This window comes from Mirounga leonina, unplaced genomic scaffold, assembly GCF_011800145.1.
Source record: "Mirounga leonina isolate KUSES-001 unplaced genomic scaffold, KU_Mleo_1.0 Mir_172, whole genome shotgun sequence".
In the NCBI taxonomy this organism is placed as follows: Eukaryota; Metazoa; Chordata; class Mammalia; order Carnivora; family Phocidae; genus Mirounga; species Mirounga leonina.
The window spans coordinates 16,278,106-16,291,758 of NW_023270442.1; the positions used below are offsets into that span (position 1 = coordinate 16,278,106).

The window sequence follows — 13,653 nt, forward strand, 5'->3', positions numbered from 1 at the left end:
AAGTTTCCAGATCCAGTAAACGCAGCGAGCGACCCTTTCGCGCCCGCCAGTCTCACGCATGCACCCTTTCCCTGCAGGGCCCAACGCTTCGAGCCCAGCTCTCCCCGTTCATCCCGGGTATTTACTTCCCCCATACTCTCAATACAACTGTGTCTGGGGCGGAAGTGGGCGGGCGGGGCAGCCGCGCGCCCCGCCCCGGAAGTGGGCGGGCCCGGCGGGCCCCACAGTCGTCTCGGCCGCCTCCCAGTCGGGTTGCGGCCGAGGCCGGTCCTGGCTTTGTAGCTCGCTCAAGATGGCGGCGCAGCCACCCAGCGGGATCCGCCTCAGCGCGGTGAGCAGCCGCGAGGGGTGGAGCGGGCCGTGTCCCAGGAGGGCGGGCAGGCGGGCAAGCGAAGGGGGGCCGGCAGTGGGCGGTGGCGACTCGTCGGCGCGGTGCGGCGGCTCGGGCCGCGGTGGGGCCAGGGGAGGGGGCGGCCATCTCGCTCCCGTCGGCGGAGCGACTCGGCGGCGGGCAGGGCCGGGCGGCACGGGCCGGGCGGCACGGGCCGGGCTGCGTTCCGTTTCCTCCGCGCTGGGTTTCTGTTTTGCCCCCGCGGCTTTGGGGCGGGCCGGGGCCGCGGCCCCTCCTCCCGGCTCTCTCCTGGCTGCTTCGCCCCTGTGGGTCGAGGGCGAGGCCTCGGTGGCGGGACCGCCCGGCCTTCGGACCGCAGGGCCCCTGACCCTTCCCGGCCTGCGGGCCCGCGGGGCGCCCCGGGGGGGAGGGAGCGGGAGCGGCAGTCCGCGGCCAGAAATGCCGGGCGGCCGTGACCTCTAGGCGGTGGGACGGGGTGAAGCGAGCCGGGACGGGTCTTCCTGATTCGTTCACATTCCTGCCGCTTCCCTCCAGTTAAGCCCTCGGGCCCAGATCACCAGGTCACTGGGTTCTCCCGTTTCCTCCAGCCTCTCCGTCGTTTGTGTTTTGGGGCGTTCTTGGAAATCCTCCAGCATTTCTTGTATCTAGGAGTCTCAAGTCGTAGGGAGTGGCCACACACAAGAATTGAAATTTCATCTCCTGAAATGTGGGCGTGGCTTTCCCACCTGATTATCCTTAAAAAGTTGGTGTTATGCAGAAGTGTACGTCCTCTTTGGAGGTTGGGGACTCTTGCCAGAGAATGGCTGCCACAGTCTTGTTAAATTTAACAATCGAGTGGTAATACCATTGCTTTAAAAATGGTGCATTGCCCTGTGACTTCTTTCATTTAGTCATTCTTACCCATACCTGATACTGTTGGGACTTTAACAATTTTCCTGTATGGTGAGTGTGAAATGTGTCTGGGTTTATTTTGCATTTCCTTAAAAGTTATTTAACTTTTTTAGAAAACACCTATTTGTATCCTTTGCCCATTTTTCTATTTTCTCTTAGATCTTTATTGATCTATATATAAGCATTCTTTTTTTTTTTTTAAAGATTTTATTTATTTATTTGACAGAGAGGGAACACAAGCGGGGGGAGTGGGAGAGGGAGAAGCAGGCTCCCCGCCGAGCAGGGAGCCCGACGCGGGGCTCGATCCCAGGACCCTGGGATCGTGACCTGAGCCGAAGGCAGACGCTTAACGACTGAGCCACCCAGGCGCCCTATATATAAGCATTCTTTGCCTATACTGAATAAAGGTCCTTTGGTTATGTAACTGGCCTAGTCAATGAGATAGTATTTAGTAGTTTGAATATAGAGAACAACTTTATTCTTTTACCACTGGGTTTAGATATTGTTTGCTAATGGTTCTCTTCCACGCTTAGGTGAATCTGGGCAGATGTAAGGCTTTCCAATTAGCCTCAGGTATTGTGAAGTCTGGCCTCATCTAATTTAAAATATCTTATTCAATTTAATGCCCAGCCCTCCCCCCTCAGATTGGGCCACATTCTGTACCAAAATCCTGTAGTGGGGAAAAGGAGTGAACTGGTTTCATCCTGTTTCTGCCCTTCGATTCTCTTCGTTTCCTGCCCCCCCCCCCTACTCCCCTTGTTGCTGTCTCAGGTTCTTCAAGATTGAGGTGATAAAGGGAGCAAAGATAAGGGTCAAAACAGTGTTAAGAGACCGGGATTGTTGTTAGCTGGCTTTCTGGGTGAAGCAGCTGTCCATGTGCTAAATATTTCTTTTGTGGGTAATATGGGCTGTTTGGAACCTCATTGACGGGAATCTCCCATCTGCAGCTTCTGGACTGTATCTCCACCCATCTTTTTGCTTTAGGACAGGAATTGGCAGACTACAGCTCATGGGCCAAATACAGCTTGCCACCAGTTTTTGTATGGCCCATAAGCTAAGAATGATTCTTAAACAGTTGGAGAAAATCAAAAGAATATTTTGCAACATATGAAAATTATGTGACATGGTAGACATTACAGTTTCCATAAAGTTTCATTTGAATACAGCCATGCTCGCTGTTTGGGTGTAGCTATCAAATGCTTTCATTAGGAGTCTAGGAATTAATGAGTTTATGCATTTGTCCGAAGTCATAAACCTAAGACACAAGGGGTGAACCGTAATGATGTATGCACAATTTTAATTTAGGAGGGCAAGAGATCCAAGAACGGAATTCAGAGTGACAAAAACATTTACATTTTTGCTTTCTGCTTTCGTGTTTCTAAGTAAAGTGGTGGTACCATTTTGTTGTTTTCCAGTAGTCCTGCTGTGGATTTAACTGAAACGTGCACACTCTTCACCTCGTCCCATCCTTCCAATGCACTTACCTCTTTTTTGTTGAATTACTGTATGATTTATCACTCTTACCATTATTCACAAATGAACCAACCAGAATTATGATTGCATTTTCTTTGTTGTACAGCTTTTTGTTTTTCTGAAGTTAATAATTGTATTTTGTTTGCTTAGATTTGCTCTTTTGTCCAAACTTTAACTGGAAAATCTTTTCCAGATGTGCTCAAGCACACCCATATTTTGTCAGTTTTGTTGGCTCACTTGTGTTTTGGGGACTTCCCTTTATCATCTTTCTGGAAATTTCCTTCCCCTTTCGTTGTGTCTCCATCCCACATATTACCTCTTTCGGAGTTTACTCCCTTGGCAGGCGCAATAGATTAATGACTGAGAGTATGGGCTCTGGAGCCCACCTGCCTAGGTTCAAATCCTGACTGACAACTGGATATGTAACCTTGGCAAATTACTTACACTCTCTGTGCCTGAGTTTCCAATCTGGAGGATGGGTGGGCACCTCAAAGGGTGGTTTTAGACAGTAAAGGAGCAAATACATATAAAAGGTCTGTGCATGCAGTAAGCACTCAGTAAATATTGTTATTTTTGTTCCTGGTAGTGGTGGAGCCCATCCATCCTTCCAAAAACAGGTATAGCTTCCTGAGAGCAGAGTACATGGGAAGAAAAAAAATTTATGTCATTTCTTAGAAATAGGTTTATGCTACCATTGCTTGCTCTTTACATATCATTTATCTGGAATTATAATTCTAAATTAGGAATGATTTCTCTTAGAAATTTAAAAGCATGCTTTTAGAGTCCTGTGTATTGTATTGGGCACTTAGGCTGGAAACTCAAGTTCTTAATAATCTGGAAAGATTTCTCATTTATTTGACATATTTCTTCCGTTTTTCTGTTTTCTTTTCTCTCCTGTTTTCCTACTCATTGTTTCTTTTCTGTGAGATTTCCTCCACATGTTCTCCTACCTTTCTCCTACTATCTAACTATTATAATTAATAATTATATTGATTATATATAACTGTATATCTTTTTTTTAAAGATTTATTTGAGAGAGAGCGTGTGCACACAGCAGGGAGGAGGGGGAGAGGGAGAGTCTGGAGCAGACTCTGAGATCAGGACCTGAGCTGAAACCAAGAGTCAGACACTTAACGGACTGCACCACCCGGGTGCCCCACTGAATGTCTTTTTAAAATCTTCCCTGGAGAGGGGTGCCTGGCTGGCTCAGTCAGTGGAGTGTACGACTTTTGATCTCAGGGTCATGAGTTCAAGCCCCACATTGGGTATGGAGCCTACTTAAAAAAATAAAATAAAATGCTATATATATATATATACATACACAATCATCTCCCCTGGACAGAATATTTGTTATCACTGGACATATTGATCAAAGTATTTTTCAAGTTTTCTTTTGCTCACTGCATCGCCTCTACTTTCTTTCTTTCTTTTTTTTTTAAAGATTTTATTTATTTATTCATGAGAGACAGAGAGAGAGAGAGAGAGAGAGAAGCAGAGGGAGAAGCAGGCTCCCAAGGAGCAGGGAGCCAGATGCGGGACTCGATCCCAGGACTCCGGGATCATGACCTGAGCCGAAGGCAGACGCTTAACCGTCTGAGCCACCCAGGTGCCCCGTGCATCGCCTCTACTTTCTTTGTTCCTTTTACTTTGTGTTTTTGACTTTTAATCTTACAATCTCAAATGTCTGGAGATGGTTAACCTGATTACATTTCCAAGTAAGACACACAGCTGACTGGAAGGTATTCATATATGAGTAGAGCTCCTTTGGTGGGCTTCAGTGTTGGGTGATCATATAGGTAGGAATCAGTTATGTTTTGTTGGGGACACCCTATGTCAGTATTTGTAAGAGCCTAAAGAATGGAAGTGTTAGAAAATAAAATAGGTGTGTTTAAAGTAACGTAAAAATTTGTGATGAGCACCGGATGTTGTAATGAAGTGTTGAATACTATATTGTTGAATCACAATCACTATAAGTGTTGAAACTAATATTACACAGTATGCTAACTAATTGGAATTTAAATAAAATCTTAAAAAAATAAAAAAAATTTTAAGTAATTTTTAAAAAGTGGGAACAACAAAAATAAGATGCTATCCAGAAAGGCCTGACACAACTGTAAAAGAAGCAGATGGAACTTTTAGAAATCATTTGGTTTTCCAGAGAGGAATTCTGCATCTAATCTTTTGCCATGGCATAGATAATTCTGGCTGCTAGCTCTTTTTTTTTTTTTTTTTTTAAAGATTTTTTATTTATTTATCTGAGAGAGAGAATGGGAGACAGAGAGTATGAGAGGGGGAGGATCAGAGGGAGAAGCAGACTCCCTGCCGAGCAGGGAGCCCGATGCGGGACTCGATCCCGGGACTCCAGGATCATGACCTGAGCCGAAGGCAGTTGCTTAACCAACTGAGCCACCCATGCGCCCCTGGCTGCTAGCTTTTCTGAAAGCTCACCTGGGAGAAAGGAGATGGGAGTATCACGTTGTTCAGTTTGCTGACTTGGTATTTATCTCTTTATTATTGTGGTAAAATACACTTAACATAAAATTTACCATCTTGACCATTTTTAAGTATTTAAGTCAGTAGTGTTAAATACATTCACATTGTTGTACAGTCTCCAGAACTCTTCTCATCTTGCAGAACTAAAACTCTATATACCTATTAAAAAATAATTCTCCGTTCTTCCTTCCCATAGCCCCTAGCAACCACAATTCTACTTTCTGTGAATTTGACTACTATAGGTATCTCATATTAAGTGTAATCATCAGTTACTTGTCTTTTGTGACTGGCTTATTTCACTTAGCATAATGTTCTCAGGGTGGTTCATCCAGTTGTAGTATATGTCAAGGGACCTTTTCTCTTTGAGGCCGAATAATATTCCCTTGTATGAATATAACACATTTTGTTTATCCATTCATTGATGGATATTTATGTGGCTTCCACCTTTTGGCTATTGTGAATAATGCTGCTATGAACAGGGGTGTACAAATAATCTCTTCAAGATCCTACTTTCATTTCTTTTCAGTATGTACCCAGCAGTGGAATTGCTGGATCATATAGCAATTCTATGTTTAATTTTATAGGAGCATGCTAACAAGTATGAGGTGGTATCTCATTGTGGTTTTGATTTGTATATCCCTAATGATTAGTGATGTTGAGCATCTTTTCTTGTGTTAATGGCCATTTGTATACAATCCTTGGAGAAATATCTAAGTCCTTTGCCCACTGTTTAATTAGGTTTTTAGTCTTTTTGTTGATTTGTGCAGGAGTTCTTTATATGTTCTGGATATTAACCTCTTACCAGATACTTGATTTGCAGATGTTTTTTCCCATTCTATAGATTTGCTTTTTCATTCTATCGGTTGTATCCTTTATTTTTTAAAAAAATATTTTATTTATTTATTTACTTATTTGAGAGAGACTGAGCATGAGCAGGGCAAGGGGGGCCAGAGGGAGAGGGAGAAGCAGACTCCTCACTGAGCAGGGAGTCTGACGCTGAGACGTGGCTTGATCCAGGGACCCTGGGATCATGACCTGAGCCAAAGGCAGACGACAAACTGAGCCATCCAGGCGTCCCAGTTGTATCCTTTACAGTTGATTTTGTTTTGTTTCCTGTACTTTTGGTATCATATCCAAGAAATCATTGCCAAATCCAGTGTCCTGAAACTTTTCCCCTATGCTTTCTTCTAAGAGTTTTATAGTTTTAATTCTTTATGTTAGATCTTTGATCCATTTTAAGATGTTCTTTTTTTCTCTATATGTTGTGAGGTAAAGGTACAATTTGAGTCTTTTACATAAGGATATCTAGCTTTCCCAGCACTGTTTTTTGAAAAGGCTGTCTTTTTCCTACTGAATGGTCTTTACACCCTTGTGGAAAATCATTTGACCATATATGTGAGGGTTTATTTCTGGGCTATTTGCTGAGTTGCTTTTAACCCACCTGTGTTCCTTGTCCCTGAACCTGCCATCACTTTCTCCAGAGAACAGACCTCCAGTTTTCTGCCGGCTTGCTTTGAGTAGTTGGCAGGGTGAAAGAAGGAACTGGAGGGGAATCTTGACTGCTTCTTTAAAGACTTTGAAGCTATCTTGTTTTCATACAATCTCTAGTACCTTTGACTTTGGAGGCACGAAAGTCTAATTCCTAAGGCTTTCTGGAGTTCTGCCAAGGTTCCTGGTCTTGTTTTGCTGCTTGTTTTGTTTCCCATCTTTTTTAGGTTTCGGATTCCGCTCTTTACAAAGGCTGTTAAATCAGTTGTCACTATCTGTGCTTTCCAATTTCCAAACTACTGTTTTATCTCCTATTATCCATCACTTCTCTGATTATTTTTGTTCTTCTGGGTTTATTTCTCTTTTTTTTCCCCCCTTCATTAGAAAACAGTTTCAGGCAGGAGCACAAGTAAACATATTGTGAATAATGCTGCTATGAACGGGTGTACATGTGTTCAGGCTTCCAAAAAAGTTTTATATTTAACTGATTTTTAAAATGTGTGACTACTTGTTGATTCTAAAAGTTATATTCTTTAAAAAATCTGTGTAGTCTTCAGAGCATCTCATTTGTGTGTGTGTGTTTCCTAATGTTTAGGGGTGGGAAGTGATGTCTAATACTACTGTATCTTGTCTGCTAACATTTTCTCCTGGTGGATTGTTCCTTAAATGATTGTTCCCTTATTTTAGATTTTGTACTCAAATATTCTCCCAGATAATGAGCTAAGAGAATCCTATGTGGTCTGGTTGAGGTTGTGTCTCCATAGTGTTTCTGCAGGTCATAGAAATTGAAACACTTAACCAAAGTGAAGGCATGCCCCTTTTTACAGAGCTTCCTGTTACACTTTTTTTTTTTTTTTTAAGCATCTAGACCAAAACAGACAAGCTTCCCATTAGAGAGATTCCTGCTGCCCCCAACTTCTTATTGAGGTGTGGAGAGGGGCAGTTACTTCCAAATCTCCTATCCCTGAATCACCGTTAAAACCAAAACCTTAAAAAAAAAACAAACCCTTTTATTTCAGTTAAGCATCTCACTCATTGCATCCTTATTTTCAAATCTTATTTTTGTTGTTAATTCCTTCTTTACTTGAAACCCTTAAAGATTTTCCTTTTTAAAATATTTTTAAGGTTATTTATTTATTTATTTGAGCAATCCAGAGAGAAAGAGTGCGCATGACTGGGGTGACGGCAGAGGGAGAGGGAGAAGCAGACTCCCCGCTGAGCAGGGAGCCTGATGCTGCTCACTCCTGGAACTCTGGGATCATAACCGGAGCTGAAGGCAGATGCTCAACTGACTGAGCCACCCAGGCTCCCCTTCCTTAATTTTTATTTTTATGTGAGCTCAGTTGTGCCTTTAAGGAATACTTAAAAAGCACACACACACACACAGTGCTTATTATGTTCCAATTGGTCTTCTAAGCATTTATAAATATTAACTCGTTTAATAGTCTTAATACCCTGGTAAGCTGATACGATTATCATCCTCATTTTTATAGATGACAGAACTTGAGGCACAGAGGTTAAGCTTTTTGCTCAAGGTCACACACCTAAACATACTCTGCTTCGCGTGCATGTTTGTGTGTCTGTATGTGTGTCTGTGTGTGTATTACTGCTTTGGCCGTTCAAGGATGTTTTTTTCCCTCCACAGCTAATGACATGTTCTAGAGATGAGAATTCAGAATAGTTGAAAAAGCCACTGTTTACCATTCAGTTATTTCTTATTGATGCCTTCTTTGCTTTGCTCTCCTGGGGCTCTTATGCAAGAACTATGTGTACCATTGTCAATTTGGAATTGATATATAGGATGAAGACATTAAATGAAAATTGACATTCCCACTACCACATTCTGCCAGTACATCTGAAATTCACAGTACCCCATTTCCAATTCCAGATTTCACACCTAACAGAAATGCATAAAATAGAGCAAAGACAGATATTCTAAGGGTGTCTTCTCCTTTGGTAGCCAGAAGTTTCATACTCCAAAGCCATGCCCCACTGTAAAATTTATAACAGGTGAGGAGTATGCCATTCTATAAATGGTAGTGTGATAATTATGCAAAGGCAGGCGGCTGGGACATAAAGAGCCTCCTGATGGCTGACCCCTGGCACTGTCTCAGGTAGATTAATTGGAGAAAGGCCTCTTGTGCAAGATGAAGATCTGGAAATTGATTTTTATTAAAAAAACTTTGTAACATATGCTGTAGAAAGGCTGAATTAGGGGCGCCTGGGTGGCTCAGTCGTTAAGCGTCTGCCTTCAGCTTGGGTCATGATCCCAGGGTCCTGGGATCGAGTCCCACATGGGGCTCCCTGCTCAGCAGGAAGCCTGCTTCTCCCTCTCCCACTGCCCCTGCTTGTGTTCCCTCTCTCGCTGTGTCTGTCTCTGTCAAATAAATAAAATCTTTTTTTTTTTTTTAAGATTTTATTTATTTATTTGAGAGAGAGAATGAGACAGCATGAGAGAGGGGAGGGTCAGAGGGAGAAGCAGACTCCCCGCTGAGCAGGGAGCCCGATGCGGAACTCGATCTCGGTACTCCAGGATCACGACCTGAGCCGAAGGCAGCTGCTCAACCGACTGAGCCACCCAGGCGCCCCATAAATAAAATCTTAAAAAAAAAAAAAAAAAAAAAAAAGGCTGAATTACTTCATAGTCATGAATGGGTGCCATACTCCAGTTTGAAGACTGCTCTTCTACAGAATTTCATTTCTCACATGTGTACTTCAGTCTAATGGTGAATGAATGCTCGGGAATTACCTAAAACCAAGTTGGACAAAGGAAAAATAGACCTCTTTCTGACACCTTGTGGCAGCAGCTGAGCACTACAAATTCAGTTGGTTTCATTTATAATCTCATCACATTTCCAGAGCTCTTCACATTGAATACTTGAAAGTGCCCCCTCTCTTTTTTTCCCTAAATATAAGATAATCTGTTCAAAATGAACACAAAATCCCCATTGCATGGAAACTGTCTGAAATGGAAATTTTTCAGCCTCAGCCTTTGAAGGCCCCTTGTACAATTTTATATGTTTGATATCTATATTACTCAGGAATTTAGAGAGTTCCCTATAGCATGAGGTTGATTGGCATAGTCTTTCATACTGTATTACTGTGAATAAAATCAGACCTAAAGTCCTTGGATTTGAACTTTTTTTTTTAAAGATTTTATTTATTTGAGAGAATGAGATAGAGAGAGCATGAGAGGGGGGAGGGTCAGAGGGAGAAGCAGACTCCCTGCCGAGCAGGGAGCCCGATGTGGGACTCGATCCCGGGACTCCAGGATCATGACCTGAGCCGAAGGCAGTCGCTTAACCAACTGAGCCACCCAGGCGCCCCCTGGATTTGAACTTTTATTTGACATTGTGTAAAGGGTTGATTTATTACTCCACTGCCAAGTTTTAACTATAATGAACTGGGAGTAAATAATATAAAAAGTATCATATACTGATGTTCCAAGAGACCACTAGAAAAGCCTGTTGATTAATAAGTGAAGTTAAGTTTATTAAGCTAATGCACTCAGGAAAAAACACCCCCTTGGCAAAATCTTAGTTGTGTCTCACAGTAATTTTGAGGTAGGCCTTGCAAACTGGGTAACTTTCTGATTGGGTGGTTTATGATATCATGGCTTTGGATTGGTGGACCCAAGGAGGCAAGGGTTTTGAAGCAGGTGTTGATGAGTAACCTATTTAGTTGATTAGCACAGGCTTCCAAGAATCTTATCTTCGAGGTTATAACTTCCACGTATATCCTGAAGCAAGCAGCTATTATTTTTGCTTGGTCTCAGTGTTGATTATTTTTATTATTTTAAAATATTTTATTTATTTATTATTATTAATTTTTAAAGATTTTATTTATTTATTTGACAGAGAGAGAGCATAAGTAGGCAGAGTGGCAGGCAGAGGGAGAGGGAGAAGCAGGCTCTCCGCTGAGCAGGGAGCCGGACATGGGGCTCGATCCCAGGACCCTGGGATCATGACCTGAGCCGAAGGCAGCCGCTCAACTGACTGAACCACGCAGGCGCCCCTAAAGATTTTATTTTTAAGTAATATCCACACCCAACGTGGGGCTTGAACTCACAACCCTGAGATCAAGAGTCACAGGCTCTACCGACTGAACCAGCCAGGTGCCCCAGTGTTGTTTAATACGGGGACAGAAAATTATATTGGTTTCTGTTCTCAAAAGTATGACTTGAATTAATTTACATGAATCATTGCTTTGTTTCAGCTTTGCCCGAAGTTTTTACATACAAATTCTACTAGTCACACTTGGCCATTCAGTGCAGTTGCTGAACTAATAGGTATGTAAAATTGACATTTCATGTATAATATGTTGCTTGCAATTGAAGTTTTAAAAAACTTTTCATTGAAAAATAATATGCAGATGTGCTGTTTAATAAAACATGTATTTTAAATGATACCATCAGTAAAGGTTATCTAGCATAACAACTATTCAAATAGATGTCAAATTAATTGCTGCTCAACCTTCTCTGTACTATAAAAGTATTTTGCTAAATTTATGAAACATGTTGAAAATAGTTTTATTCTGATTATAAAAGAAATTGACATACTGCAAAAATGGGAATTGTGTTTTTTAATAGCTGGAAAGTACATATAACAGTCGATTTGTTTTTCTGATGTTAGCAATAGGGGGATTAATGTTACATTAGATTTGTGATAATACATTTTTGTTTCCTCCAGTAGAATGATTAGGTATAGAATTGTATTTTAATAGTGTTTCAGTGAACATGAGAAGAGGCAAGGTTGTGATCAGATTTGCATTATGGGTCATGATTTTTTTCTATCTGGAAAATTCATGCATGTGAAATTTTTTTTTAAGATTTATTTATTTGAGAGAGAGCAGGGGTAGGGGCTGAGGGAGTGGAAGCAGACTCCTCGCTGAGCGTGGAGCCAGAGGTGGGGCTCCGTGCCAGGACTTGAGATGTTGACCTGAGCCAAGAGTCAGCCTCTTAACCAACTGAGGTGCTCAGGCGCCCCTGATTTTTTTGTTTTAAGCATGTGTTTGAGAAACAGGTAATAAAGGAAAGTATATTCTTTGGAATTCTTAGAAATACTTTAGATTCTTTGTCAAGAAAGGGTTCTATCTTAGATGTATAAGAGGGAAAAAAAAGGAGGCACTTTTGAGCACCCTTCTTTTCTTTGGCATAGTTAGATTTTCCAAAGTCTCCCAGCTAGCATGTGCTGTTCAGCTGGTTTTTTAAAAACCCGGAAGTGGGTATAACACTGCAGCTATTCAGAGCCATTCTTTTTTTACGGCAACCCAGAGGAGCCACCCAACCTGGGATTGATTGTTCATTCATATATAGTGATTGTCTGGCTTTGGGTTAGAGCAGCTGAAAGTCATGGTGCTCTTTGTGCTATACCAAATTTAAGTGAAACACCCATTTCTCCCGATGTTGTTGATTAAAAAGATGATTTTAGTTCTAGGCTGCCTTATGGAAGGATAGTTTGAGAACCATTATTTATGTTTAGTCATAAAGACTTCAAAATATACCTCAGCAAGTATTTTTGGTCAGTTAAGGATATTCAGGTAGAACTTAGATAGTTCACAAGCTGATGTTATTGCTGCTTCTGTTGACATTTTTAAAATTTTTTCGTGTTTTTTTTTTTTTTTAAATGTATTCCTTCCTACTTATTTATTCTGAGACAAACAAGGAAGCTAAACAAGAGTGTTAAATGGGGATCTGTACAGAGATCATAGAAATGTAAAAGCCACCAGAAACTTTGGTTAGATTGGAAAGGGCCACAATTTGAAGAACCGTGTAGAAGGTAGACCTTCATCTGTGTATCCAGCTTAGCAGAAAACATGACTGCTTCCTTGGTTATTCAGGAACTGCATTGCATTCCCTCGGTGTCAGCTTGTAGTGCGAGATGACACTCAGCTCTCAGTTCCTCTCTTGATAGCCAGGCCGGTTCTTTGGGCAGAGGAAGACCTCTCATTCATCTCTTTGGTACAGCCATTCTTATTATTTGTACTTTTTCAGTAGAGTGGGTACCAGTGTGACAAATGGAGGGCTTTGGAAAGAGCTAATTCTGTAATGATCAGTGAATGATGTATAGCAAGGTACAGTTTAGTTTCATGTTTTCAAATTTTAGGAGTTCCTAAACATTTCAATTTTTAAAAAATATGTTGCTTGTTAAAGGATTGTACTGAACTAATTGCTCTTTAAAATGAAAAATCAAAATTTCTCAAAACTTCTGTTTCCCAGATAATGCTTACGATCCTGATGTGAATGCTAAACAGATATGGATTGACAAAACAGTGATAAATGACCATATATGCTTGACATTCACTGATAATGGGAATGGTATGACTTCAGATAAGTTACATAAAATGCTAAGGTATGTAAAAGTGTCACATTTCTTTCTTTTTTTGAAAATTTTATTTATTTATTTGAGAGAGAGAGAGCCCGAGCAAGGTGAAGGACAGAGGGAAAGGGCTCAGCAGCCCGACACAGGGCTCGTTGTGACCTGAGCCAAAGGCAGACGCTTAACCGATTGAGCCACCCAGGCGCCCCAAAAGTGTCACATTTCTTAAAAATACTGCTTTTACCCAGTTCAGGGGTTTCATGTGTCCTACTTATTGCCCATACTTTTTGTTTTTTAAATATGATATGCTATACCCACAGCCCACTCCGTTCTCTTAAGTCTTCCCATCATTTCCTACTACTATTTGATTATTAGACAATCCCTGCTATTCTCACCCCCCGCATGTCTGACTTATCCAAAATTCCACCATTCCTTTAGAGTTATAGTGCAGTGATAGCAGTTATTTATACTCCAGTGTTAATTAGTTTTAACCAGTATTTCCAGTAAAACGCCACTTTTGGTGGGGAGTCATTTTAAAGGGATTCTGAGGATAAGGAAAGGAAGGAAGCAAGATAAAATAGTCATAAAGCCTTGGGCTCTAGGGTCACAGAATAGGATGTCAGTGTGAAGCCAAATGTG

General features: G+C 41.5%; 1 protein-coding gene across 1 annotated transcript in view; it reads left to right on the forward strand.

Annotated features, from left to right (window-relative positions):
- The first annotated feature begins 230 nt into the window (after window positions 1-230).
- The window catches only part of MORC3 (MORC family CW-type zinc finger 3), a 41,976-nt gene continuing 28,553 nt past the window's right edge, over window positions 231-13,653 (forward strand). The window contains exons 1-3 of the mRNA XM_035017667.1: window positions 231-331; window positions 10,913-10,985; window positions 12,915-13,047. Coding sequence (XP_034873558.1) covers window positions 293-331; window positions 10,913-10,985; window positions 12,915-13,047 — 245 coding nt within the window. The 5' untranslated portion in view covers window positions 231-292. The remainder of the gene's footprint in view (window positions 332-10,912; window positions 10,986-12,914; window positions 13,048-13,653) is intronic.